This window comes from Oryx dammah, unplaced genomic scaffold (genome assembly GCF_014754425.2).
Source record: "Oryx dammah isolate SB20612 unplaced genomic scaffold, SCBI_Odam_1.1 HiC_scaffold_29, whole genome shotgun sequence".
NCBI classification, from domain to species: Eukaryota; Metazoa; Chordata; class Mammalia; order Artiodactyla; family Bovidae; genus Oryx; species Oryx dammah.
In genome coordinates this window covers 89,810,141-89,837,210 of record NW_024070213.1, presented here as the reverse complement: position 1 = coordinate 89,837,210, position 27,070 = coordinate 89,810,141, and the positions used below count along the sequence as shown (strand labels likewise).

Here is a 27,070-nt window from a genome sequence, read left to right as displayed (position 1 = left end):
CCCATGGGCTTCAGTGCCTTGGTCACTGGGCTTGGAACATGTCCCCAGGGAGCACTAGGGGAGACGTTCTCCCCAGGGGAGTCAATGGCCCACCTCCAAGCCTGCTTCATGGCTCATCTCCTAGGATGCGGCAGATAACCTTGTCCAGGAGAAAAAACTCAGCTGCAGGAACTACCAGCTGCCTGAAAAGATTCTGTCTGTTGAGAAGGCAACATCGAGGTAATCACCACCCAGTCCCTGCCCAGGACAGAAATGTCCAGACAGTCCCCTGCTGGGTGGCACACAGACTCGATATGGTCATTTCCACTATCTTCCTGGGGTCCGTTCCATTACTAGACAGCTGTGGTCCTTACAGTGACCCAGAGAATGAGCCCTGGAACTTCTTTCTTGGACTTAGATCTTTGAACACATGCATCACATCCTTTCTGAATTTCGTCTTCTCTGGTGCAAACACCACAGCTCCTCAAAGAGGAGGAGGACCAACAAAGAGAGGGGTGGGTTCTCTAGGGCGGAAACCTGGGGTTTTCTGATGAGCTTTCTCTGGACAAAGCTGGGCATTTCCCCTGCTTCTTACTGACAGATAAGCAAGAAAGAGGCAGCCCTGGAAAAAATTAAGCTAGATCTCTGAAGGGGATAACTCTCCAGGTCCCTAATTAGGAGCACAGATAAATGCCTGATTCGACCACTCCAGTCTGCAAGGACAGCGTATTCTGCTCACTATCAGAAGCACTTTGTTGCTGCAAAGGGCTTGGAGATATCTGTTCCACAAATTGCCCATGGCCTCAGGACCTTCGGCAGGGAGAAAGGAAATAGAGGAGCAACACCCTTTTCCGGTGTTCAGGGATGGACAGAATAAAAGGGAGCGTTGCTCTGGGTGCCCCATCAAAAGTTCTCTCTCCATTGACTGCTTTACTCCAGCTCTGCCACCTCTATCTCTGCCACCATGAGCCGGCAACTGAATGTCAAGTCTGGTGGTGACAAGGGGGGCTTCAGTGGGCACTCAGCGGTGGTGCTGAGGAAGGTTGGGGGCAGTGTGGCTTCTTACCATGCACCCAGCAAAGGAGCTGGTGCTGCCTTTGGAAGCCGAAGCCTCTACAGTCTCTGTAGAGGGGATCTCTGTATTCCCCTCAAGGTGGCTGGCAGCAGTGTTCGGACTGGAGGTTACAACTTCAGGCTTGGCTCTGGGTATGGAGGGGGCCGGGCCAGTGGCTTTGCTGGCAGTATGTTTGGTAGTGTGGTCCTGGGGCCTGTGTGCCCATCCATGTGCCCACCTGGGGGCATCCACCAGGTCATCGTCAACAAGAGCCTCCTGGCTCCCCTCAACGTGGAGCTGGACCCTGAGATCCAGAAGGTGCGCGCCCAGGAGCGGGAGCAGATCATGGCTCTGAACAACAAGTTTGCCTCCTTCATCGACAAGGTGGGTCTCCCAGGTGGATAAGACAGTCCAGTGAGATGTTCGTGATCCCTTTCTGCCTGGCAGTGCACAGGGCATTGTGGATGGAAAGGTTGCTGCTGGATCTCATGAAGGGCTCTGTGATCATAGCACGACCTCTGAGCTAGGCAGCACAAAGGAATAAATGAATGTGTTGCTTTCTTTTACAGAGAAGGGTGGACATTTTGGTAAAGGGTAGCCCTACCTCGAGGAAGAATTGATGTGAATCTGGAGGTCAGCTGGACCTCTGGCCCTTCACGGCAGATGGAGGGCTGAGAGAATCAGCACTATTCAGAGAGAAGGGCTCATGGTACAGAAGAAACACTTAGCTGAGACAGAGGAAGAGCATCTTCTGGGGCTGGGTCAGGCAACAGAAGCCAGCTATGGAATCTCCTTCTTCAATGAGTTTTCAGTGACTGGTTTTGCCTGAAAGGCTACAGAATGAACCCTTGTAAAGGGTCTTGTTTGTATGGAATTCCATGAGTGGGGAGTCAGGACTGGAGCCAAATGTCTTTAGAAAAATCTGTATAACCTGGTAGGGTCCATGGTGTTTTCCCACGGGACTTGGTAGCACCCATCTGATTCCAGGTGAGGTTCCTGGAGCAGCAGAACCAGGTGCTGGGGACCAAGTGGGAGCTGCTGCAGCAGCTGGACCTGAACAACTGTAGGAAAAACCTGGAGCCCATCCTCGAGAGCTACACTGGCAACCTGCGCAAGCAGCTGGAGACACTGTCCGGGGACCGGTTGAGGCTGGACTCGGAGCTGAAGGGCATGCGGGACCTGGTGGAGGACTACAAGAAGAGGTGAGTGGGTCCAGCCAAGGTCGCGGGTCAGGTTCCCAGAGGCTCCTGGGATCATCCAATCTCTGTGTCACTTTTTAGGAGGGCAGGGAGCAAGCACTGGGGTCAAGGGCTCACACCCTTGGTCTGACTGTGAAGGAAGGACCACCTCTATTTGATGAGAACTTCCTACCTGGTTGATGGGAAGGAGCTCCTTTGCGCATTGATCCACCATGGGTTCAGTGACTGGTTTGGGGCACCTGGATATCTTCCTAAGGTCCAGAGAATAGACTGTTAATGAGGCAGTTCGGGGGCACAGGACCGCCGCCGCCAGCCCCGGCAGTGCTCCAGCGAGCGTGTGGGGACCCTGCGTCCCCAGCACTTGCCTGGCCAGTGTGAAGAGAGGGTCACCTGGCCAAGGGGACTGGGACCTCTGCTATCTTCTCTCCTTGCCCACAGGTATGAGGTGGAGATTAATCAGCGCACAGCAGCTGAGAACGATTTTGTGGTGCTCAAGAAGGTAAGAGCAAGAAGAGCTATGGACTCTTGAATCCCCATCCTAACCAACCCTGCTAGGGACTCCAGCCCTGGCCTTCTTCTGGGAAGGGGCTGGTACCTGAGTAGAGATGGAGTCATATCCTGGCCTCTAGCAAGGTGGAGAGGACACGTGCCTAGGATATGGGTGGAGACAGATAGGAGAGAATCATGGTCTGGGAATTGGAAACCTCTGGCTCAGCTCGGCCTTCCTGTGTGACCTGAGGAAATACACTCTACTTCTCTGGGCTTCATTTTCTCCAGGTGTAACAGAAAAAGAGTAGCCCCCACTTCTTTATTTACGCCCAAAGATGCATAGGAGAGAAAGGCAATATTGAGGGTTTTTATTCACCAACCTGCTTCCCTTGGTGGGCAAAAGATAGGAAGTTAATTGACTTTTAGGGCAAGGACAGGGCACCTGGTGGGATGTGGGTGGTATTGACCAGTGGCTCTGGGTGCCTCCTGGCAGGATGCAGATGCAGCCTACACGGTCAAGGTGGAGCTCCAGGCCAAAGTGGACTCTCTGGACAAAGATATCCAGTTCCTTAAGTGTTTGTACGATGCGGTGAGCACACCTCCCCCGCCTCCCCTCCCCCACCTCTTTCCAGCTGAGAGATTCCCTGGCTCTTCCAGGGAGAAGCTAATAAGAAGGCTTGAGGATAAGCAGAATTAAGGGTGTTTTGATGGGAAGGTGCAAAACCCTGCACTGGGAGGCCATGGAAGTGTAGGATCCTGGTCCCTGGAAGCCATATTCACAGGAAAAACGTCTCATCAGGGCTGTGATGATGACCTTGGCAGTAGGCAGGTAAAAATGACCCCATGAGGTCCTACTGAAGCACAGATTCCTGATACTGTGAATTGCAAGAAATGCCTCCCATGGCCTGCTACCCACATGGGGTGTATCCTGCTGTGTGAGCCTTTTCCTTGGCTCCAGCAGGCATTTCTTCTCTCCAGTTTGGCCCATTCTGCCAGGCGCCACAGGCCCAGAAGTCTGATGGGAAGAGGAGGGAGGTGGGGGAAGGACCCTGACTCTGTCCTCATCTCTCAACTCAGGAGGTGGCCCAGATCCAGACTCACACCGGTGAGACCTCTGTCATCCTGTCCATGGACAACAACCGTGACCTGGACTTGGACAGCATCATTGCCGAGGTCCGAGCCCAGTACGAGGACATCGCCCTGAAGAGCAAGGCTGAGGCCGAGGCGCTGTACCAGAGCAAGGTGAGGACTGATTGTGTCTCCCTCCTCCACCAGACTTCGTTTCCTGGGAAGGGACACCTCCACCAATGGATGTGAGACATCCCTTAGGAGATGTGTTGAATGAAAGAAGGGTTATAATCAATGCCATAGTGACATCTACTCAAAAAGAATTCTTGGCAAAAATTGTTATCAAAGATAAGCCATAAAACTGGGTAGGCATTTCCAACAGAGAGGGACAGGCCATCCTCTGATGGAGGAACGAAGCAAGGTGCTCTTGCTATAAAACTGGGATTAGGCCGTGTCACCATGGGAAAGAAGGAGAGTAACAGATATGGAGGAGAGTAGCTATGGGTGACCTGTAGTGGGACAGGGAGTAAAGAAGAGGATGCCATGAGCTTCCCTCTGATCAGTGTGGAAGGACTTCTAAGAAGAAGAGGTGGGATTCTAGGAGCATTCTGGGGGATGGCACTTATGCTTTGAAGTAAAACCCTTCTAGGCTGTCACTGAGAAGACCCTTTACCTGGGGGCCCTATGGGGCTTCACATCTCCCAGCTTTCTTGGCCATTAAATCCCGCCAACAGCAAGGACCACAGGTTCCTTGTTCCCTGTCCAGGGCTGTGTCATCCTCTCTTTTCTGAAGGACTGGCCAAGGGTGAGGGGAGGATCTGAGCTACAAGTCCTGAGCCAACAGTCCCACCACCTCCAGGGTACATGCATGCGGTCCTTAGCCCTGGCCCTTCACCTGTCATTAAGAAAGGATTGTAGGAGAATGTAAGTTTCACGGGACCAGGGACCTCACCTATACCACTCACCTCTGTATCCCCAGTACCTAGAACAGAACCTGGCCTTTAAAAGATGACGGGCCTTTAAATATCCATCTACAAAAGAAAATAAAAGCAACTCAGGTACTGTGGTGCTAAATCAATGGAGAGGTTCAGAACTCTTCTATTTTGGAAAGTGAAAGTGTTAGTCACTCAGTCATGTCCGACTCTTTGATACCCCATGGACTGTATGTAGCCCTCCAGGCTCCTCTGTCCATGGAATTTTCCAGGTAAAAATACGAGATTGGGTAGTCATTCCCTTCTCCAGGGGATCTTCCTCACCCAGGGATCAAACCCAATCTCCTGCAAGTGGATTCTTTACCAACTGAGCCACCAGGGAAGCCTTATTTACTTTGGAAGTGCTTGAAAGTGAAAGAAAGTGAAGTCGCTCAGTCGTGTCCGACTCTCTGCAACCCCATGGACTACAGCCTGCCTGGCTCCTCTGTCCATGGGATTTTCCAGGCAAGAATACTGGAGTGGGGTGCCATTGCCTTCTCCAGAGGATCTTCCCAACCCAGGGGATCGAACCTGGGTCTCCCACATTGTAGGCAGATGCTTTTACCATCTGAGCCACCAGGGTAGTCCTTGGAAATGCTTAATACATGAAAACTGCATTTTCCCTTTATCCACCCCCAGAAAAGATTAGTCAGGGAGATGAGAAAGGAGGATAGGCCCAGCAAATAGATTTCTGCTTAGAGAAACAGGTGGACTTCTTGGTCAGAATCAGCTCCAAAAAGCTGGAAGGATAACTCAGGTCCTGGCTCTATCACCTCCTGTTGCAGAGCTATCTACCCTGGCTCTCTCCGGTGGTGGAAGGGTTTGCTCAGGCCACTTTCTCTGCCTTGGGTGGTGGGGGTGTGGGGGGAGTCCTGTCTCATCACCAACCTCCTGTCTCTGGAAACCAGATCCAGGAGCTGCAGCTGGCAGCTGGCCGGCATGGGGACGACCTCAAACACACCAAGAATGAGATGTCGGAACTGAACCGGCTCATCCAGAGGATCCGCTGTGAGACTGCAAATGTGAAGAAGCAGGTGGGCAGCAAGCCCGTAGAGAGCACGGAGGCTGGGCTTCACCCTCTGTGATGGAGAGACTGGAGCCCATCCTTGAGTGAAAAGCAGATGTCCCCTGCCTGACTTGGGACTCTCTGGACCATTGATGGTCCCTCTTCCTCGCCATACCTTGGGACCCGTACACTCCGAGCTGGCACCCTGCTCAGAACTGGAGGGGCCTTGCACTTATTTCACCTGACTCACAGATCAGATAAGGAAACTGGGCTGGAGAGAGGAAGGGACTCTCCCAGGGTGTCCAGCTGGTTATTAGGATTAGAATTTAGGTTTCCTTTCTTTTTCCCATCTTTCTCAGGCCTTTTCTGTGTGCAGTAAACCTGCCCCATGTCCCCTTCAGGTATGACCCTCCAAGGGCAGGCCCCACACCTCTTCCTCCCACTGGACACTCAGTGCATGTAGGGTTTGGGGGGCTTCTCCTTGGGACCCTCAGTGGCCAAGTTAAGGTCCTCCTCTCACTGCTCTCACTGGGTGACCAGTGAGGATGATAGCAGATGATGTTCTGGGTTGTCTGCCCTGTACCCATTGCCTTTCCAGGTGGGAGAGAGACCCTGTCTTGTCTGAAAGCAGAAAAACATCATATCTCTGGGGAGATGAGTTTAAGGGGGTAGGGAATCCTTCCCTAGTTGACCCTGGTAGGTCAACTCTGCCCAGTGATAGAATTGCCAAACCTGGAAGAGCTGAGCCAGCTCTCTTTCCTGCACCCCCACAGCCTTCCAAGCCAGGTCATGTGGGGAACACAGGGCCTGCTTTCCAACTTGACACGCGCTGATTCACGACTCTATGAGGACTGTTTCTCCGCCTGGTAGTATTTGCCATCACAGTGTCACTCGATGTTTTTCAGGCCCCAGATGCTCTGTCTGAGGCCATGGATATGACCTCAGGCCCTTAGCTTCTTCTTGTATGGGAAGCTTCCCCGAATCCATTCAGGCCAGACATGGGAAGTGTTTAGATAGACCCTCCCTGCAGAGTGCTAGAATAGTCCAGAGATGTACACTGTTGGGTGCTAACGAGTAGGAAGGTCCCTGCTGGGGGACACCCTGCAGGTAAGGGTCTGATCACAGAGGTGCCTTGGCACGCTGTCGGATTCTTGGACGCTCCAGGTTGGGGTCTCAGTGTGATTCTCCAGGACAAGGTGGACTTGAAACCGACAGCCACTGGTTTCAACCTCAGGCACTAGACAACTTGCAAACATCCAAATCTCTTCTTGTGGTCCTGAAATGCAACTGCTCTGACAGCTTTTCACGGGCCTTTAAATATCCATCTACAAAAGAAAATAGAAGCAACTCAGGTACTGTGGTGGCTCTGCAGCAATTACTTGCTACCACCTTGGACCTCATCTGTAAAGTGAGGGGGGTTGGGACCTAACCATTAAGATCTAAACATTATTCTGGGTTCTGATGGCCTTCCCATCCGTCCTTTGCTTTTCAGTGTACCAATCTGGAGACGGCCATTGCCGATGCCGAGCAGAGGGGAGACAGTGCCCTGAAGGATGCCCGGGCCAAGCTGGATGAGTTGGAAGCTGCCATGCACCAAGCCAAGGAGGAGTTGGCCCGGATGCTGCGTGAATACCAGGAGCTCATGAGCCTGAAGCTGGCCTTGGACATGGAGATCGCCACCTACCGCAAGCTGCTGGAGGGCGAGGAGTGCAGGTGAGCGGGGCAAGGGAGATGCCATGGTTGGGGCAGGGGACTGTGGGTGGCTCCCTGCTGGGCCAAGGGACCATTTGGGAGGTGAAAGAGGAAAGACAGCAGTGCTCGTGACGTGGGCACAGAAGGGGGCTGTTTGTTGATTGAGCTCAGCTTCCTGCAAGAGGAGGTCGGATGTGAAGCACCGGTGGTTGGGTGGTGGCATGAAAAGAGCCAGTGGGGTCAGACAGACCTGGCTTTAATCACTCGCTTTGCCATATGTCAGCTATGTGGTCCTGGTATCTGTAACTTTTACTATTTATTTGCTCATCTGTAAATGAGGATTGTAACCTCCATAAAATGAGGTTGTTTTAAGGATGAATTCAAATGATAGGCATATAAAGGCAGGAACCCATCAAAAGGCTCAGCTGAACTAGACACTTCCCTGAGGTTTTATCCTTCTCTAACTTTCTGTCTTGCAGGATGTCTGGGGAGAATCCCTCCTCTGTGAGCATTTGTGAGTATCCCCGAGAGACGGGTCGAGTTGGGGATTCTGACTGGATGGGAAAGCTGGGGACTGCAAGATAATGTGATACCACCTCCAATCATTGTCTCCCCTCATCTGGGGGCTCCTAGTACTGTCTCAGGAAGGTTCTCTGGCTTCAAAGGAAGCCTATTTGCCTTCTGTCCCAGGGAATCAGTGACTGAGGTCATGCCAACTCCATTTCCTTCCTGTGTCTCTCTCCTGGGCACCGTCATCCCAAGAAGGGGTTGAGAATACGGACCTGTGAGACAAATGGTCCTAGACTCTCTAGGAGGGCAGGGACCATTCGGTCCCGGGTTGTCCTCACCTCGCACAGAGGTTGCAGTATACCTGGGTCTCGACCCACCCTTGCGGTGTTTTTTTGACTGCCAAGGGTCGCTGTGGGATGGACGGGTGGCTCGCTGAGTGATGCTGTCATCCTTCTTCCCCTGTTCTGGGTCCTTCCACCACAGCTGTCATCAGCAGCAGTGCAAGCAGCTCCGGTTCCCACCCTGGATCCTTGGCCAGCACTGACCTTGGGGCCAGCACCACGGCCAGCACAGTGACCAGCAGCTCCAGAAGCACCCGAAGCAGGCAGACCAGGGCCAAAGGGGCACAAGGGGGAGACCCCAAGGACTCCCAAGACAAGAGCACCCCAGTCAGTGGCCGGGCAAGGAAAGCTGCCCGGTAAAGCCCCTCAGCTTTAAGGGTTCTCTCAGCTGCTGGGAGAAGAGATGCTCTTGCCCTGCCACCTCACTTGGAGATGTCTGCCACAGCCCCCCCTTCCCCAGAGTCCTAGGACCACCGTGGTATATGCGACCACCCACATGCACTGTGGCCTGTCTCACTGTCAAGTTCTGGTTGGCCTCATCCTCTCCCATTTTCAGGTCCCATCTGGACTTTGTGACTTCCTTTTTTCCTGCTGCCCTCATCTGCTAGGAGGCTTATGGACACAGCTATAATTACCTTCTTGGCCCTGGAACATCCCTAAAAACATCCCTAGAGAGAGAGGAGAGGAGGGAGGAAAAAGAGAGGAAGAGGGCGAGGGAAGGCAGGATAGTTTTCTCTATGCTTTGGTGGAGTCAGCAGTTGTCCGAAGGCTTACTTTGCAACCTGGAGGCGGTAGCAACTCCTATATGTTAAGCACCAACTACATCTCATCCAATTATGCAAAGTAGATGCAATAAGCATCCTTGGGGCAGAAGAGATGCCCCCATCCTCTGAGTGACTGTGGAACATGCCCCTTCACTCCCTGGGTGCTAGGGTCGGGAGTTGAGCCCAGGCCTGGTTGACTCCAGGGTCCGTGTGCTTTTATATGCCACTCTCTTTAATGAAGGGAATGTCAAACTCACTCTTATTTTGATGAAGGCAGAGACTTAGGTTGCCTTTCTGTCAGTGGGTAGGTGTTTATCTTTGGGCCTTTTTCTGGGCTGTGTCCTGCTGTAGCTTTTGATTCGCAATTCCTGCTGCCAGGAGCTGTGTTCAATGAGGGAAGCTTGCTTTGTCTCTGGTGGTGCCACCCAGCCCAGAAGTCCTGGCTCTTGTTGTAAATATTCCTAAGGATGGAGACACCCGGTTCCTCCTTGCCTTGACTGAAGGATTCTGAATTTCTGCCATATGTTCAATAAACTGTCCTTGAGTAATGTCCGAGGTGCATGTTTGTTAACATTTTGATTTCTCCAAACTGCCCATCTCCGATGATGATACACTCCATCTCGCTCAGGGGCACAAGCCTTTCAGGAACCTGGAGGCTGCTCAGATCAATGGGAGAAATAGACACACACACAAAGTTACGCACTCATACAAATCAGGGAAGGGCAGCCCAGTGCAGCAATGCTGACAAGTGATCAGCACAGGGAAGCTAAGCAAGGAAGGCTACCTGGAGGAGGAGGAGAGTTTAATCAAATAACTAGAAAAGTGAGAACATAGGTTCTTAAAAAGAATTTAAATCACATCATCATAGTAAGTTTCGGCTTAGGTTTTGTGTGCTGGTCTTGTTGGTTGGTGGGTGGGGTGGGTAGGAGGTGAACAGATTTGGCAGTAGATTCTTAGACATGGCATCAAAAGCCCAGGCAACCAAGGAGAACATACAGAAATTGGGCTTCCTCAAAATTAAAAGTTTCTACACATCAAAAGGAATTACCAAGAAAGTGAGAAGATAATTTACAAAATGAGGGAAAATATTTGCAAATCACGTATCTGATTAGGGTCTAGTACCCAAAACATTGCTTTTGAACTGTGATGTTGGAGAAGACTCTTGAGAGTCCCTTGGACTGCAAGGAGATCCAACCAGCCCATCCTAAAGGAGTTCAATCCTGGGTGTTCATTGGAAGGACTGATGTTGAAGCTGAAACTCCAATACTTTTTGGCCACCTAATGTGGAAGCTGACTCATTGGAAAAGACCCTGATGCTGGGAAAGATTGAAGGCAGGAGGAGAAGGGGATGACAGAGGATGAGATGGTTGGATGGTATCACCGACTCAATGGGCATGAGTTTGGGTGAACTCCAGGAGTTGGTGGACAGGGAGGCCTGGGGTGCTGCAGTCCATGGAGTCGCAAAGAGTCGGACATGACTGAGCAACTGAACTGAACTGAACCCAAAACATATAAAGAACTTTGACATCTCAGTAACAAGAAGACAACCCAATTTAAAAGCAAGCAGAGGAATTTAATGGACCTTTCTTCAGGAAAGATACACGAATGGCCAACAAGCACATGAAAAGATTCTCAGCATTATTAATCATCAGGAAATTCAAATCCAAACCACAAAGTGGTACCACTTCACATTCACTAGGATAGCTGTAATAAAAAAGAATAGAAGACGAAAACCGTTGATGAGCTATATGTGAGACTGAACACCCTAAAACTCCTAAAGGAAAACATAGGCTGAACACTTTCTGACATAAATTGCAGCAATATCTTCTTTGATCGATCTCCCAGAATAATGGAAATAAAAACAAACAATGAACAAATGGGACCTACTTATACTCAAAAGCTGGGAGTCACCACTTCCTCCGTTCTTGAAAAAGAATATAATAAAAACAGGACAACTGGCTCTCACGTGTGTGCCACTAACAGAGAGGAATGGACACTTGGAGGTCTGACAGTGATAGCTAATCTAGGATGGGGCCTGTTGTCTGGTAGACTGTCATCAGAAACCTGGCACACAGGTGTGGACACGTGCTCATCAGCCCACAGACTCAGCCTATGGACGAGACTCAAAATATTTAACCACTGGTTTAATTAGGCACTAACCCATCACAGAAGGTGTCAGCCACAGGCAACTGAGACAGCCACGCTGGTCCCTACTGGCTGGACAGCATTCTGCCTAAGTTTGTATTCACGACCACCCGTATGCAGATGTGGGCCCCCACACGGCCTCTGACACCTATGGGAACACGTCTGTGAGCTTGCGAGCAGTGCTCACAATTCACACCGTAAGCACGGAGACTGGGGCCACGGAGCAGAGAGCATCTTCCAGCCTCAGGGGACCTGTTAGGCTGGAAGGACGCACACACACCTGGGCAATAGGGTTGTGTACAAAAAGCTGTGGCTGCCCTAGGGAGGGCTCAGGGGAGCTTTCTTAGAGGAGGGGTGTTTTTGTTTGTCTTAAAGGATAGGGCCAGTCTGCCTTGGTGGGCAGGAGGCTGGGAGAACAGCCCAGGGCATGTCATCACGATGCATGTAAGAAACACACAATCGTCTCATAAGCACCCCACCCAAGTCCTGAAATTATATTGTCTTCAAAAAAGCAAAACAGGCTGAGGGGAGGAGGGGTCAGATCTGCTGCTTGGAGAGTCAGGGACAGGAAGAGAGCGGGAGGAGTCGGTGCTGGTAAGCTCAGCTTCTGACACCGTGCTTCAGGGCGGGCATGTACACTGGACATTTGCACACAGGAAAGCCAGGACAGCTCAGAGGCGAAGAGCACAGACGGCAGCCAGGCAGCTTACCTCAAATCCTGGTACAACTACTCACTAGCTGTGCAACTTCCAATAATGTACTTAACGTCCTGTACCTCAGTATCTTCATCTATAAGATGGGGATAATAACAGTACTTGCCTCACAGGACTGCAGTGAGAATTAAATGAGTTAATACGTATGTAGTGCTTAGAGCAGTGTCCTGCAGAGCCCACCCTGTGTGTTTGCCAGTATCATTACCATCATCATTATTATTTACAAGATGCCTCCCATCCACCTCGGGGAGCAGGCGGAGCAGGTATTAGTACCCCCTGTTTTAGAGATGTAGAAACAGAGGCTTAGGAAGTTGGGAGACCTACCCTGGTCACATGACCAGGGCCTGGATGCACAGTCCTGAGTCCACACACCTTGCCAGAGGCTTGGGGTGGGCTAGAGAAAGGAGATGACCAGCAAAGCTCAAAGGAGATGGCCTTGGCCATGGAGTTGAGCAAGGAGGAAGTGAGGGGGATGGGGCAGCCCTGGAAGGCATTTCTCTGGCAACCAAATAGCAGGGTGGGAGCAGAGCCAAGTGTCTGGGAGGACAGTCTTCCTTGGCTTTTATACCCCAGCTCCTCTGGCATGAGCTCACCTTCAGCCTTGCCAGCTGCAGACCTGCTAAACAGCTGTCCTGCCCCCAGATGGATGGCTCTGGCCATGGCCAAGTCCCCCAGGGGCTGTGCTCCAGCTGCCAGGCGTGGGGCTGAATGCCCTGCCTGCCTGAAACTATAGGAGGATGTAGGGGGATGAAGGGCGTACTTGTGTGGGATTCGTAGACAACATGCTCTTTTCCTGAGTCCATCTGCTGAGCAGGCTGGCAGGACCGGAACTGATGTCATCCAAATAGCCCAGCTCTGCTGCTGCTGCTGCTAAGTCGCTTCAGTCATGTCCAACTCTGTGCGACCCCATGGACTGCAGCCTACCAGGCTCCTCTGTCCATGGGATTTTCCAGGCAATTGTACTGGAGTGGGGCGCCATTGCCTTCTCCGAAATAGCCCAGCTCATTCTCCCTAATTTTGGAGACAATTATTTGCTCCGAGAACCACCTGCCCCATTCTCAGTACCTCCAGCCTCCCCCACCCCACTCCTACATCAGTTAGATTCTGCTTCCTTAAACATGTGTGGCTCAGACTCTGTCTGGCTCAAGAGCCCTCAATAGCTCTCACTCACCCTGTCTCATGCACAGGGTGGGGTCCAGAGTCCCTCAACCCACGGTCTCCCTTCACTCATAATCACGCCAGCCTGAAGGGTCTTTCCCTCACAAATGCCCTTCCTCCTGGCAGCCTGGGTTGCTTTTACTCCTCCTCAGGAAGAGTCTACCCAAACCTTTTTTTCCTTGAAAGACTGACATTCAAACCCCTTCCTCCAGGTAGTCCTTGTGGATTCAGTGTCCACAGGTCTTGCCTCTCCTCTGTGCATTCCCTTTTCCTCTCACCCAGCAAATACCCTCTGGGATTATACTAGATTTTCTAACTCTTCTCTCTCTCAAACCTTCTCTGGAGGCTTATAGGGCCCCAGAATGCTGAGAATGAGGGGCCAATGGATCCTGCGGAGGCCATGGAATCACAGGAACACGCAAAGCTGATCATCCTCACAGATGTAGAGACAAAAACATAGAGAAAGCTACAGATTCTTTGTGTAAAGTGAACAAAACATTTAGTTATAAAACCAAGAGCCATATAAATGTAATTCACTTAGCAAGCAACTTAAAATTCCCTTGAACGTTCAAGCTAGATGTTCTTGGTAACCTGGGGTTTGAGTCCCTGATTGAACATACTTTTCCTGCCAATTCACAGGTGAGTAGAACTGCAGCTCAGAGACCTCCATGCCTGGCCCATCATCTCTCAGAATTTAATTCCCACTGGAAAACTGGGCAGGGCTTCCCAGGTGGATTAGTGGTAAAAAGAATCCGCCTGCCAATGCAGGAGACATAGGTTCCATCCCTGGGTCAGGAAGATCTGGAGAAGGAAATGACAACCCACTTCAGTATTCTTGCCTGGAAAATCCCAGAGACAGAGGAGCCTGGCGGGCTACAGTCCATGGGGTCGCAAAAAGTCAGACATGACTGAGCAACTGAGCGCACACATACAGACAGGAAATAGCCACCCCAGTACTGCAAAGGGCATGAGGGGAAGATGAAGACGGGACGTGGGGCGTGGTAGATCCCATCCCGTCTCCCTTACCAGCCTCCCCAGGCAGGGACTCTGTCTCCTCTTGCCCATAAGTTTGCTCAGGTCTCAGTTGAGTCTGGGGCAGGGCCTTTATAACCTTGGTGAACTATAGCTCTGTGCTGATTTTCTTTAGTACCTCCCTTTATCCCTGCGGCAAAAACACCAGTAAGCACCCCAGGAGCCCCACCTGGGCCCACCCTTCCTGTGAGTGGTCCAGAATGTTCCTCCTTCCTCTTCTATCATCCGCATCAACAAAATTGGGTGTTTCATTCCTAATGGCCAGTATCTAATTAACTAATTTATACTAAGGTGTTAATGACTTGTTAATAGCTTGATGAGATGCTTTTTCCAGGAATCCAGAAACTAAGTTCTCTGAGGGCAGAGTGCCTTTTATTGCCTCCCTCAGCACTTGGTAGGTGCTCAGTGAGTGATAAAGGGATCAGTATCAATATAGTTGGGCTTCTCCTGGTGGTTCAGTGGTAAAGAATCCCCCTGTAATGCAGGACCCACAGGAGACGCAGATTCGATCCCTGGGTTGGGAGGATCCCCTGGAGAAAGGAATGGCTACCCAGCTCAGTATTCTTGCCTGGAGAATCCCATGGACAGAGGAGCTTGGAGGGCTATGGTCCCTAGGGTCAGAAACAGTTGGACACGACAGAAGCAACTTAGCATGCACGCATCAATATACTTAATATTTGAAAAATGCTTCCTGTCAAATCTTGTAGCTAGAAACACTTATTAGACAGTGGCTATTATTATTTCTAATGGAGAATTTTCCATTACCAGGGATGGTCTGAACAGAGAGATTCCTGGAGCCTGGGACCTTTGGGAACACCACCTACTCCAGGTCACCCAACAGCAGATAACACTGTATGGGAGTGTGCTAATCTAGACATCTGTTGCTCTGGAAAGGAAGGGGAGAGAGGAGGAAAAGAGAGGACAGGCTGATTCCTAAATTCTACTTTTGGTCATTGATTAATACTTATTGAGCACTGAAATACACCAGGCAGTTACCAAGGATTTACATGAATTAATACATGTAATCACCACAACTACCTCATGAGAAATCTTTTTATTTTTGTTGTTTTTCTTTTTAAATGTATTTATTTTTCTATTTGTTTTGGCTATACCATGTAGCATGCGGGATCTTAGTTCCTTGGCCGGGGATTGAACCCATACCCGCTGTGATGGAAGCAGGGTATCTTAACCACTGGACTACCGGGGAAGTCCATCCATGAAGAACTGTGATCCCATTTAGAGCTGGGAAGCAGAGGCTTCAAGAGGTGAAGACATGCTGGGTGGTACCGTGGGATTCAGACCTTGGGAGCCAGCTCCCGGAGCCTGGGCTTTTACCTGGTGCCATTTGAGGCAGATGCAAGTGCAGAGGCTCCCAAAGATGCACCATCCCAGCAGTTTGGTGGCTGTTCAAACCATTGTCAATCCTCTCACTCCTGGGAAGTATGACCAGAGGCTAGTCCTGTGCCCTGAGGAAGATACAGAGGGAGGAGTCAACTAGGGGCCATGGAACCCTCTCCCAGGCCCCTGGCCCTAGGGAACATGGCAGCCTCCACACTGCAGTCAATGGACAGAGGAGTCCTGGATTGGGGGCTAAATCCAGGAGTGTAAGCAGGATTTTGAAAGACTGAAAGGATTTGGACCAGAAAAGATGGGGAGAGAGGGTGTTTGAGGCTGAGTAAGAACAGTTTGGTAAAAATGTGAAGGTATTTGAAGATGAGCCCTGTGGTTGTCCTTGGCAGAGCAAAGGAGCAGCCAGGAAGGAGGTTGCTGGCTGGGGTGGAGGTGGGGTGGCAGCTGCAGGGACCCTGAAGGCTGTGCTAGGGAGCCGCCATGCCTATCAGAGAAACAGACAGCTGGCGAAACCATGGAGGGGACCACCCTCGTGTGAGGACTTGTTTCCAAGAGCTGAAAAAGGCCTTGAGTGCTGCACCACAAGCTCCTGGGCACACTGCCTGACACATAGTGCACAGTGGAGATTTATTGAGGGAGAAGAGGAGGAGCAGAGGTGCCTACTAGGGGGTGTCTGGGAAACTTCTACCCTCCTTACGAAGGAAGATGCGATGACACGCGATGCAGGCTTCAGAGGAAGCTCATGGAGCTGCCCGCAGAGTCCCTGTCCTTCTGGCACAGGGCAAGAACATGCCAAGGGGTGAGGGAGATGGGAGAGTCAGACGTGGGCTCTGCTAGCCCAGGAAGACCTCCAGGAAGAGGCTGAGAGGAGGGAGCAGCAGAGCGAGAGGGAAAGAAGAAAGGAAGGATGGAAAATGGAGAGGAGGGATAAGGCAGGACGGAGACAGGAGATGGGAGGAGAGAAGGGAGGGAAAGAGAAATTCTGGTGAACCACCCAGACAAAATGGCAGGGGGAGGCTGGGAAGGAGCATGCGGCCGGTGGGGTGAGGGATTTCAGGCCAACCCCCTAAACAAAGTGCCAGACAGCCCCAGACCAGCCTGGCCCCAGATTCTCTTCTCTTCCGTGTCCACACCCAGCTGAGAATCACAGGCCACCCATGGGGCCCCAGCAGGTATCTTTGGGAAATGGCAATCTTCAGAGGCAGAGCCAGCCATGGGCAGAGCTGGGGCTGCAGTCGCAGGGGTGATCACGGGGGAGCACTGGGGTCCACTGCGGGAGCCAGGGACGCAGGAGGGAGGGGACCACAGGCAGAGTCTGGGGCAGGGACCCCAGGAGTGTCTGAAGCAGGATGCACAGGGCTCCCTGAGCCCCGCTCTGGGCCAGACCTTGACCCTTGGCTTGCCTGGGTGTTGAGGGATGTGATGGAAGTCTAGTCTCATCTTGACAGTAACTTCTTTTCTTTTTTTTAATTGTTAATAGTTTTTTTTTTTTCATTTCTTTTTTTTTTTTTTTTACTTTACAATTCTGTATTGGTTTTGCCATACATAACTTCTTCATTTCAATTTTAAACAGATGGTTCCTGACCAAGTTGCTCCACATCTTATTAGCAAATACACATTGGGGGAGAGACGTACGTGACAAAATGGATGTTCAGGAGGCTTCCCCTGAAACCTCCAGGCCCTGGACGAGCCTCTGTCCACTGTGTCCATATCTCTTCCCAATGGACTCTGGGAATTTCTCCCCCACCTGCCTGACGCCATCCTCCTCATCGTCTTCATTCTGCCCAGGTGCTTGAAGGGCTAGACATCCCTGTGTGCAGGCATGCTCAGTCACTCAGTCAGGCCTGACTCTTTGCGACTCCATGGACTGTAGCCAGGCAGGCTCCTTTGTCCATGGGATTTTCCTGGCAAGGATACTGCAGCATGTTGCCACTGCCTCCTCCAGGGATCTTCCGGACCCAAGGATTGAACTCGTGTCTCCTGCAGCTGTTGCATTGCCAGGTGGAGTCTTTACTGCTGAGCCACTTCGGAAGCCCTAGACATCATTTGCACAGCCTCTAACCTGTCTTGTTTTGAGAGTTTGAGAGGGGTGAAGTGTGGCAATCCCATTTCTTGGAGAACTTACAGAAGCTCAAGGACCCGCTGTGTCCAGGGTTGACTCTGGCCTGAGCTGTTCATGTCACTTGCCAGGGAGAGGGTCACTCCACCCCTGATACTCCACAGAGAGAGCTACTGTCCTCTGTGGGTTAGGAGATGAGGCCATGGAGTGGAGTGTGTCTCAGGGGACCTGAGGGAAGGGTGAACAACTCAATGAATGGCCCCTTTCCATGAAAGAAGAGGACACAGCTATGGTTAGAGCTCCCAGATATTCTACCCAGCAACCTTCCGTGTCCAGGGCAGTCCATCTGCTCCCCCTGGTCCCCAAGAGGAAGCCCATAGCCAAGAGAAGATTCATCAGGATAGAGATGATGAAGAGCCAATGACACCCCCCTGGAGAGGCTGGGGCCTGGGGCAAATTACCCTATAACAGCAGGTTAATTAGATAAGACCCAAATTACATGAGCAAGGCTTGCAAGCCCAGCAATTTGATGGTTTCATGTTGTTTCAGAGGTGGGGAGGCTTGATCTCTAGCTCAGCACAGAGAAAATGACTTCTTGCTCGCAGGCAAGCCAAACCCATGAATTAAGCTCTTGACTGGCCAGCCACGAGCCCCAGTGCCAAGCGCATATAAAGGAGGACACCTGCCAGTCCTCACTGCAACCTGCAGAACCGTGTGGGAATTTGCCTTCGTTCCTCCAGCATCCAAGCTCCATCTCCATCAGAAGCATGAGCCGCCAATTCACCTGCAAGGCAGGAGCTGCTGCCAAGGGAGGTTTCAGCGGCTGCTCAGCTGTGCTCTCCGGAGGCAGCACGTCCTCCTACCGGGCAGGAGGCAAAGGGCTCAGTGGGGGCTTCGGAAGTCGGAGCCTTTACAGCCTGGGTGGCGTCCGGAGCATCTCCTTCAACGTTGCCAGCGGCAGTGGGAAGAGTGGAGGTTACGGATTTGGCCGGGGCCGGGCCAGTGGTTTCGCCGGCAGCATGTTTGGCAGCGTGGCCCTGGGGCCCATATGCCCAACTGTGTGCCCACCTGGAGGCATCCACCAGGTCACTGTCAACGAGAGCCTCCTGGCCCCCCTCAATGTGGAGCTGGACCCCGAGATCCAGAAAGTGCGTGCCCAGGAGCGGGAGCAGATCAAGGCTCTGAACAACAAGTTCGCCTCCTTCATCGACAAGGTGGGTCTGCTAGGACCTGGGGACCTGTAAACAGCCCTTGTCTTTTCTTCTTGGAACATGAGTTTTGTTGCAGCAAGAGGGATTGAGATTAGAAATGGGAAGGCATGTAATCCAGGGTGACCGAATTAAGGTTTCCTGTATAGTCTTCCCTGAGAAAAGACAGGTAGGTCAATCTCTACTGGCAGAGGCTTGTCAGGGTTACTGAAAGGAGCTCCAAAGAGAAGACAGACCCTTGCTTCTAACTCTTGAGAGCTGGCTTGGTGCTACTGCTAAGCCTGGGCCCAAGCAGGCTATAAACAGGAAGGGGCCAGGAAAGCTGTCCTCCTCCTATCATTGCAAACTGAGCTCATCCTTTAGTCCTAGGACTGGGAGCACCAGCGAATGGTCCTTCATGTGTGGCTTGGCCATGGGCTTTAGTTTTGGTGGGTGAGGACTCTCTCGAGAGGCAGAAGAGCACGGTGGGGACGAGGTCTCCACAGCGCTCTGAAGTCAGACCTGGTTTCCACCTTGGCCCCATCACTGACCAGCTGTGTGACTTTGTGTGGCTAAGCCAGTCACGTAGCCAGCTGTGTGGACGGGTGGAGAGTCATCCACCCTGTTTATGCCTCTGTTTCCTCATCTCCACCATGAAGATAATAACCTACCTCTTGGGGCCACTATCAGATTTGTGAAAGAAAATGCATGTGAAGATCCTGGCATGATGCCTGATGCATGCTAGGTACTCCCCAGATGGCGGTTACTGTTATTATCATTTTTATCTCTGAAAGCTGAAGGAGGGGTGTTGGGAAGGAGAAAAATCAAAGGTCTGGAAGAAGCCTCAAGGGATCATCCAGTCCAGATAGGTCCTGCCTTTTTGCAGATAAGAAATGATTGCTCCCATTTTGCAAGTCAACAAAGGCAAGGGGCAATGCCATGCCCAAGGTCATCTCCGGGCAAGGGAAGGTGCAGTTGGAGGCTCAGCCTCCTGACTCCAGACCCAGTACTGGGCACTGGAGGACTCTGCTGGCTACATGACAGTCAGGCACCAAGGGTGGGTCAGCCCAGGACAAAGCCTATGTTGTAACAGTCAATGGCCATCAAAACCTTGCATCCCCACAGCTCTGGACTCCAGTTTGGAGCAGTTCCTGATGCCTCTGCTCACTTCAGGGGCTGCACTGTCTCTGCGGCTTCTTACCCCTTAAGCCTTTTCACATCTAGAAGAGCAAAGTATTCTGAGGTTTGGGGTCTGGGGAGGTGGGAGTGGACTGACCTTGGGCTGAGTTGGTCAAACCTCATTAAGGAGTGAAAGTCTGGAGACATGGAAAGAAAGACAAGCATGAAGATAGTCACGTCTGTGAAAAAGGTGGTCTGTCTGGGGTGCCTCTGGGCTCAAACGCCTGGAGGTTTCCTAAATAATTTTGGTCCCTAGAGGAGTACAATCCCATAAGCCCAGGAAGCCAGGGGCAATGGGTACATCCTATCAGCCATCCAGATGTGGGGTCCAGATATGCATTGTACTGTCCTGGGTGTATGGTTTTCTCTGTGGTGAATACTCAGTCTTATGGATAGACTTGAAAGAGTCAGGATTGCTTAAACCAAACCAAATGCTGGAGGAGATGCTGGAAGCAAGCTGTTTGGTGACCAATCCCACCTCAACACTGAAGCCCAGACAGTTTTCTGATGTCCTGTGTTTCTGACTTTAAGGAACACAACCTTGTTTAAAGTAGCTATGCTCACATACGATTAAGAGAAGTCACATTCAAGACAGAAAAACCAAAAATCAACCCAAACCAAACAAGAGCAGTGGCTGCAGATCCACCAGCTCTGGTCAGCTTCCTGGCCGAGTGAGACTGCAATGGCATGGGAGTTCTGGCTGTCCATCTTGCTCCATGAGCCAAGTTTGCTCTAGGGAAGATGGTTCTGAGGAGCAGGGCTAGGGGAGTAGGAAGAGGCCTTGAGGAAGATGGAGCTGGACTCTGATGAAGGAATTTAGAACACCCAGGAGTTCTTGGTCCATTGAGCCTCTTGATCATGAAATACTGGAAAATGAAGAGCAGTCTCCTGTCTTTTGAGTGGTCAGCCTTTCCAAAGATGGATTCAGCCTGACTCTGTTGCAGTAAATTCAGGCTCACCCCTGCCCTGGACTGGTTTGGCCATAGTGGGTTCAGAGTGATCAGATGCATGGGTTATTGGAACATATATCTGGGTTCAGTTCTGGGCTCTGATATTTATTAAACCACTGGACCTTGGGAGAGGTCAACTTCTCAGTTTCCTTTCCACAAAATAAGGTTAAAGATGCATGCACCTCAAATAGCTGTTGTGAGGGGTAGAGGAGAAAATGCAGGGGGACTGCTTTGCCCAGTGCCCTAGAAGTGACGGGTGTGATGGTTTCCATGGAGGCTCAACATTTCTGGGCATTGGGTTTCAGGTGAGGTTCCTGGAGCAGCAGAACCAGGTGCTGGAGACCAAGTGGGAGCTGCTGCAGCAGCTGGACCTGAACAACTGTAAGAACAACCTAGAGCCCATCCTCGAGGGCTACATCAGCAACCTGCGGAAGCAGCTGGAGACACTGTCTGGGGACCGGGTGAGGCTGGACTCGGAGCTGAGGAGTGTACGGGACGTGGTGGAGGACTACAAGAAGAGGTGAGTGGGGAGGGGACTCCCTGTAGCTACATGACTCTCCCTGTCCCTTTTGAGCAGGAGTGGGCAGCTATCCCAGCTTGAAGTTTCTGGAGGCAGGGGGCAGTGTTCCTTGTCATAACAAGCAGAATCACCCCAAGAAAGCTCTGGGACTTGCTCCCTGATCCTCCAGCCTGGCACTTGGGACAGATGGGTGGTTTCCTTCAGGATGTTCACACCACATGCTCTTCCTCATTTTTGAAGCTGAATCTCCAACAATCTCCTTCTTCCAAAATTGGTGATCATATCCCCTCCTCCAGGAAGCCTTCTTGCCTGGCTGGCCCCACAGGCCCTGGACTCTGCAGGCCCTCCAGCATCTGTGCCCTCTGTCAAGCACACTGCCCCCAGCTCAGGATCTTCCCTGGGCAAGTGAGGGTTCTCAGTGAGACATATTAACCAAAAAAGCCCTGGCATTCCCACAGGTATGAGGAAGAAATCAACAGGCGGACAGCGGCAGAGAATGAGTTTGTGCTGCTCAAGAAGGTAAGGGGGTCAGCTGGTCTGGGGTCTGGGGCTGGCCTGGGATCTGGTGGAGCTGAGCCTGCCAGTGTGCTCTGCTTTCAAAGAAAGTGAGCTTGTTCCAAAATGGTGAGGGGAAGGCAGGGGAAAACCACAATGCAAGACTATCCAAGAAGGGAAAAAAGACAGGATGGGGGCATTCTTGAGTGCTTAGTGGGGGCAGAATTCTCCCACAGTGAAGAACAGCAGAGGACAGCACACGGAAGTCCCCTGCAGCTGCAGGCCTGGCTTGGATGCCACAGGATGACTGACAGCAGCCTGCTGGGGCTCCTTTTCTTAGCTGGGCACCCCATCCCTACTGCCAAGAGAGCCCATTCGCAGGATGGGGCAGGGCTGGGCCCTCTGCTCCTTCCTCCCCTTTCTCATGAGCCTCCCAAAGAGGAGAGGTGGCTAGTTCCCTGTGCAAGGGAGCAGCCTGTGGTGTGTGTTGCTTCTTGGCTGCAGTGGCGGTGACCTGGGGATGGCTGGGCTATCTTTCAGGATGTGGATGCGGCTTATGCCAATAAGGTGGAGTTGCAGGCCAAGGTGGACTCCATGGACCAGGAGATCAAGTTCTTCAAGTGTCTCTATGAAGCTGTAAGTCTGTCTCTCCATTCCACCCCTCTGAGGGCTACCATTAGGGTAAGACTCTATCCTGAGACACCCAGGAGGGACACCCAGGCCCCTGCTCTCATCTATTCATCTCCATTTCAGCCCTGAGAGGCTCCTCACCTCCACTCTCTGGGTGGGAGGGAAGTGGTCCTGGCCTTACCTCCCTGGCAGCGGGTCTCTGTCTGGGGCCTAGAGGGGGCTCACTATGCACCGTGAGCTGCAGTCTTGGTTTGGAGCCTCTAAATGGCATCACTGGGATTTGTTCACCTTATGAGGGAGGTTGTTGACCCCCATCAGTCACATCTTGAGACCATCGCTGCTTCCCCTGCAGGAGATCGCTCAGATCCAGTCCCACATCAGCGACATGTCTGTCATCCTGTCCATGGACAACAACCGCGACCTGAACCTGGACAGTATTATTGACGAGGTCCGCGCCCAGTATGAGGACATTGCCCTGAAGAGCAAGGCTGAGGCTGAGGCACTGTACCAGACCAAGGTGAGCTGGGCTGAGGCCAGGCCAGGGAGGGTGATCCCCTTCAATAGGAGGGCTGGGCCAGATCATTTTTAGAGCGAGACAATATCCAGTTAAGTGTCCAGCATGGCCTGTCCCCATGACATCACCAACCCCAGCCACCATGCACTCCCACAGCACACTCATCACCCCTAACCAAGGCTCTGTTCTTTGGGTCCCCAGTTCCAGGAGTTGCAGCTGGCAGCCGGCCGGCATGGGGACGACCTCAAAAACACCAAGAATGAGATCTCGGAGCTCACCCGGCTCATCCAGAGAATCCGCTCAGAGATTGAGAATGTGAAGAAGCAGGTGAGATGGCTGGTTGCCTTTGCCTGGAGCAGATGGGCACAACTGGTGGGGGGTGGGGGCGGAGGTGATGAATGGGCTGAGGGTGTCAGCCTCCCAAATCTCTGCCCAGGAAGGGAAAGGGGCCAAAGAGGTCACCACATCAAACCCTTAGAGCAGGCATCCCCGGGGTGTCTCAACTGCAGCTCAAGTGCCAGGGGTGTGGTAAGCACTTGGGAAATAACAGTTGATCCTAGAGCATCTCCTTCCCCATGCCCTTGTCTCTGACCCCACACACTGGGCAGCCACTGACATTGTACCTTCAATACAGTGTTCCAGTGGTCTCTTCTCCCAGACTTTAAAGTCAAGAGCAGAAGGCTGAGCTCTACTCTCACTCACTTTGTATTCTCAGCATAGGCTGGCCAAATAAATGACTTTGCAGGGAAGCCAGTGGTGCTGAGTCTATCAGGGCTGCAGAACGCACTATTTTCCATCCACCAATGTCTAAACACAAGGCAGTGAAGCCAAAGCTAAGGAAGGACTTGCCAATGCCAGAAAGGGCTCCAACTAGAAGAGGAACAGGGAGGTCTGACAGGTGGAGGTGGGCGTGTCTGCTTCAGAATCTCAGAGAATGAGTGGAACTTGGATGTGGATGATTCCAGGGAGCCCTTCTGGTTTCCAACTCTCCAATTCCCTGTTTAGGCTTCCAACCTGGAGACTGCCATCGCTGACGCCGAACAGAGGGGTGACAATGCTCTGAAGGATGCCAGGGCCAAGCTGGACGAGCTGGAGGCCGCCCTGCACCAGTCCAAGGAGGAGCTGGCCAGGATGATGCGCGAGTACCAGGAACTCATGAGCCTGAAGCTGGCCCTGGACATGGAGATCGCCACCTACCGCAAGCTGCTGGAGAGTGAGGAGTGCAGGTAATGGGGGATGCTATGGCAGGAAGGCCCTGGGGGTTGGGGAAGGACCCAAGGAGAAAGCCCAACACATCCTAATCTAGAAAAGATGAGTTCTTGGGGAGTGAAGAGGTGATGATGCTAGGGAAAATAACAGAATTGATAATACCTACCCAGACATGAGTGCTTACTTCATACCAGGCACTGTGCTACGTGGATTGGCTCATTCAATCCTCACAACTTCCCTGTGTGTACCTAGGCACACTCCCATTCCCGCCAAAAAGAAAAAGAAAAACCCATTACTTGTTCCATCTTCCTTAACTGCCCAGGTCCAAGAGAGAGATGGGTGGCCACTCCAGCATCCCCAGTGCTCTTGGGAGAAGGAAAGGATCAATGCCTGGGTCTGACCTTTGAGAGGTGTCATGCTGTCTCTCAGATGTTAAACCTCATTAGGTTTATCTTGGATGGTTGCCTGGTTATCCCAAAGATTCAAGGGTGTCCCCCATAGCTTCTCAGGCTCTGTGCCAGAGGAGCCCTGGAATTTCCATAGGTGTCTACTGAGTTCAGAAACCCACATTAGTCTGGTGGGGGCACTAGCTTTGAGGTTAATAGATTGCAGGTTGAATGACTGCTTGCTCTTATTTCTCCCCTTGTTAACAGGATGTCAGGAGAATTTCCCTCCCCTGTCAGCATCTGTAAGTACCTGTGTGCTTGGACCTAAAACTGTATACTCTGTGGACTTGAAAGGGCCTTAGTTATACCCCACATGTGGAGATGAGCAATCTAAGGACCAGAGAGGGAAAACCTTTGGCTGAAATCACACAGCCAGATAGCAGGGCATGGCCAAGCAATCGGGCCTCCTGACTCCCAGCCCAGGGCTCCTTCTCACTTATCACTGTCTCCTTGTTCCCAGGGGATGGCAGCTAGGAAGGCTCTCACCATGGGGATGGGGAAACAAAGGACATGGTGCAAGACAATAAGTATGGATGAGAGGCCCGGAGAGCCAGGTTTCGAGGTTATGATCAGACCTGGGCTCGGGGACTGATGGACCTAGGAGGTCATGTTGATAGTTGTTAGATCTCTAGATTTCTCACCAGGGTTAAGAGTTAAATTGTAGCTTCCCAAAGATGCCCCTGGAGGACAGCTGGCAGGAGGCAGGAGGAAGAGGCTGGAGACTGAGAAGTTTAGAGAAAAGGCTAACAGAAGAGGCAGGAGGTGTCCAGAATGACACAAGAGTCCGTGGGTACCTGGACCAAAGAGGTGGACCTCTGAGAGTTAAGAATCAGCTGAATTGAGTATAAGCTGGGCAAACCAAGTGTAGGGCGTGGGAAAGCAGTCTCTGCCATATTGTCCCCAGTGGGGAGGGAGTTGACTGTGACTGGGTCCCCCAGCCAACCTGTTGTTCCAAGAAGAGCCGCACCTGTCCTGGGGAAAGGCGGCCTGCTCTGGCCCAGCCCCTAGCTGTGCCTGCGGGTGCTGACCCTGCTCTCCCCCCGCAGCCATCATCAGCAGCACCAGCGGCAGCGGCGGCTATGGCTTCCGGCCCAGCTCGGTCAGCGGAGGCTACGTGGCCAACAGCGGCAGCTGCATCTCTGGAGTGTGCAGTGTCCGCGGCGGGGAGAGCCGGAGCCGGAGCACCACCGCCGACTACAAGGATGCCCTGGGGAAGGGCTCCAGCCTGAGTGCCCCCTCCAAGAAAGGCAGTCGGTAGAGCCCGCCGCCCTCCCGCCATCCCTGCGTCCCGCCTCTGGCGCGCGCACAAGTGCTCTCCCCAGCCCGTCAGCCCCACCCCAACCCCGCCCAGCCTGTTCCTGTACCTTCGGTGCTGGCCTTGGCCGCTCACTTCTCCCAGACTGTGTCTTCCTGAACCTGGACAGGTGTGGACAGCTAAGCTTGGTGAAATTCCTCCTTGCACATGCTGGAGTTTGCCTCCTTGGCTGTGGTCCCTGAACCATGCTGTGGGCTCCCAGCCTTTTGTCCTCTGCACAGCCTTTGACTCGGTGGCTGATTACTCTGTCTGGCTCCATGGGTCTCAGACCCAGGCCCTCTTCTCACACTGGGGCCTTTGTCCCAGCTCCTGCTTGTGGTAGGAGCTGGCTCTGTGTTCAGGAAAAGGAGGGCTGAAGGACAGATGACCAAGCGAAACCATCCCCACGCCACCCTGTCTGGCTCACGACTCATTCTGAGTGGACTGAGTACAACTCAGGGACTCCTTCTTCCTTCTATCCTGTACTCACAAGCAGGGAAGAGGAGGCCCCTTCATTTCTCCTTTCTCCTTAAAGACCCTCCCACTGCATCCTCAATAAACAGCACGATCTGATGGCTTGGTCTCTGAGTGGTCACGGTGCGCGCACAGACCTCAGTTCAGATGCTCATGTGAGCACACAGGCACATGGACACACCCATTACACCATGGCATATCACCTGGGCAGGTTAATCTTCTCTGTAGAGCAGAAAAGAAGATGCTTTCTGAGCCCACATGGCAGAGGGGCTGGGAGCACATGTTGGGCTGCAGGGACATGAAGGGTGGAGAAGAGTTGGGAAGAGAGAGGGAGAGGGCGTGGGGGAAAGAAAGAGAAAGCATAGCCAGGGTGTGTGTGTGGCCTGGTTTGCAGCTTTCAACAAAAGCCTTGCCTGTGTCCACTGGCAGAAATGGTCCTGCTCTTGTCAGAGACTCTGGTCTCGTTCTGAGAACTGCTTGTTTCCTAGACAGTGGGGGCTTGGCAGGCAGTTATATACATTTGTTCAACCTGTGCCTCACTCGCACAGTCCTGGCTTCTGGGCAGGGCGGTGGATCTCCCGAGAAGGGTGGAGCCGGTGGGGACCCAACCCCCTGGCCCCTCTGTTAGAAAATCTAAGATAG

The 27,070-nt window shown here is 52.2% G+C and overlaps 2 protein-coding genes across 4 annotated transcripts; both read left to right on the top strand.

Annotated features, from left to right (window-relative positions):
• Nucleotides 1–943: 943 nt before the first annotated feature.
• KRT74 (keratin 74) lies at nt 944–9,625 on the top strand. 3 transcript variants are annotated; one of them, XM_040234215.1, is made up of 10 exons: nt 944–1,160; nt 1,194–1,417; nt 2,021–2,235; nt 2,671–2,731; nt 3,215–3,310; nt 3,799–3,963; nt 5,669–5,794; nt 7,259–7,479; nt 7,938–7,972; nt 8,452–9,625. In XM_040234215.1, exons 1-10 carry the CDS (start codon nt 944–946, stop codon nt 8,667–8,669), a joined length of 1,578 nt encoding a protein of 525 aa, XP_040090149.1. In that variant the 3' UTR covers nt 8,670–9,625. The 3 variants fall into 3 exon arrangements, with proteins under 3 accessions (XP_040090149.1, XP_040090150.1, XP_040090148.1); XM_040234216.1 differs by lacking the exon at nt 5,669–5,794; XM_040234214.1 differs by having other exon boundaries at nt 944–1,417.
• An 8,591-nt stretch (nt 9,626–18,216) lies between these two features.
• Nucleotides 18,217–26,527, top strand: KRT71 (keratin 71). The gene is made up of 9 exons (XM_040234203.1): nt 18,217–18,744; nt 21,152–21,366; nt 21,825–21,885; nt 22,402–22,497; nt 22,844–23,008; nt 23,207–23,332; nt 24,011–24,231; nt 24,868–24,902; nt 25,707–26,527. The coding sequence occupies exons 1-9, from the start codon at nt 18,298–18,300 to the stop codon at nt 25,916–25,918; spliced, it is 1,578 nt and encodes a 525-aa protein (XP_040090137.1). The 5' UTR covers nt 18,217–18,297; the 3' UTR covers nt 25,919–26,527.
• Nucleotides 26,528–27,070: the final 543 nt, after the last annotated feature.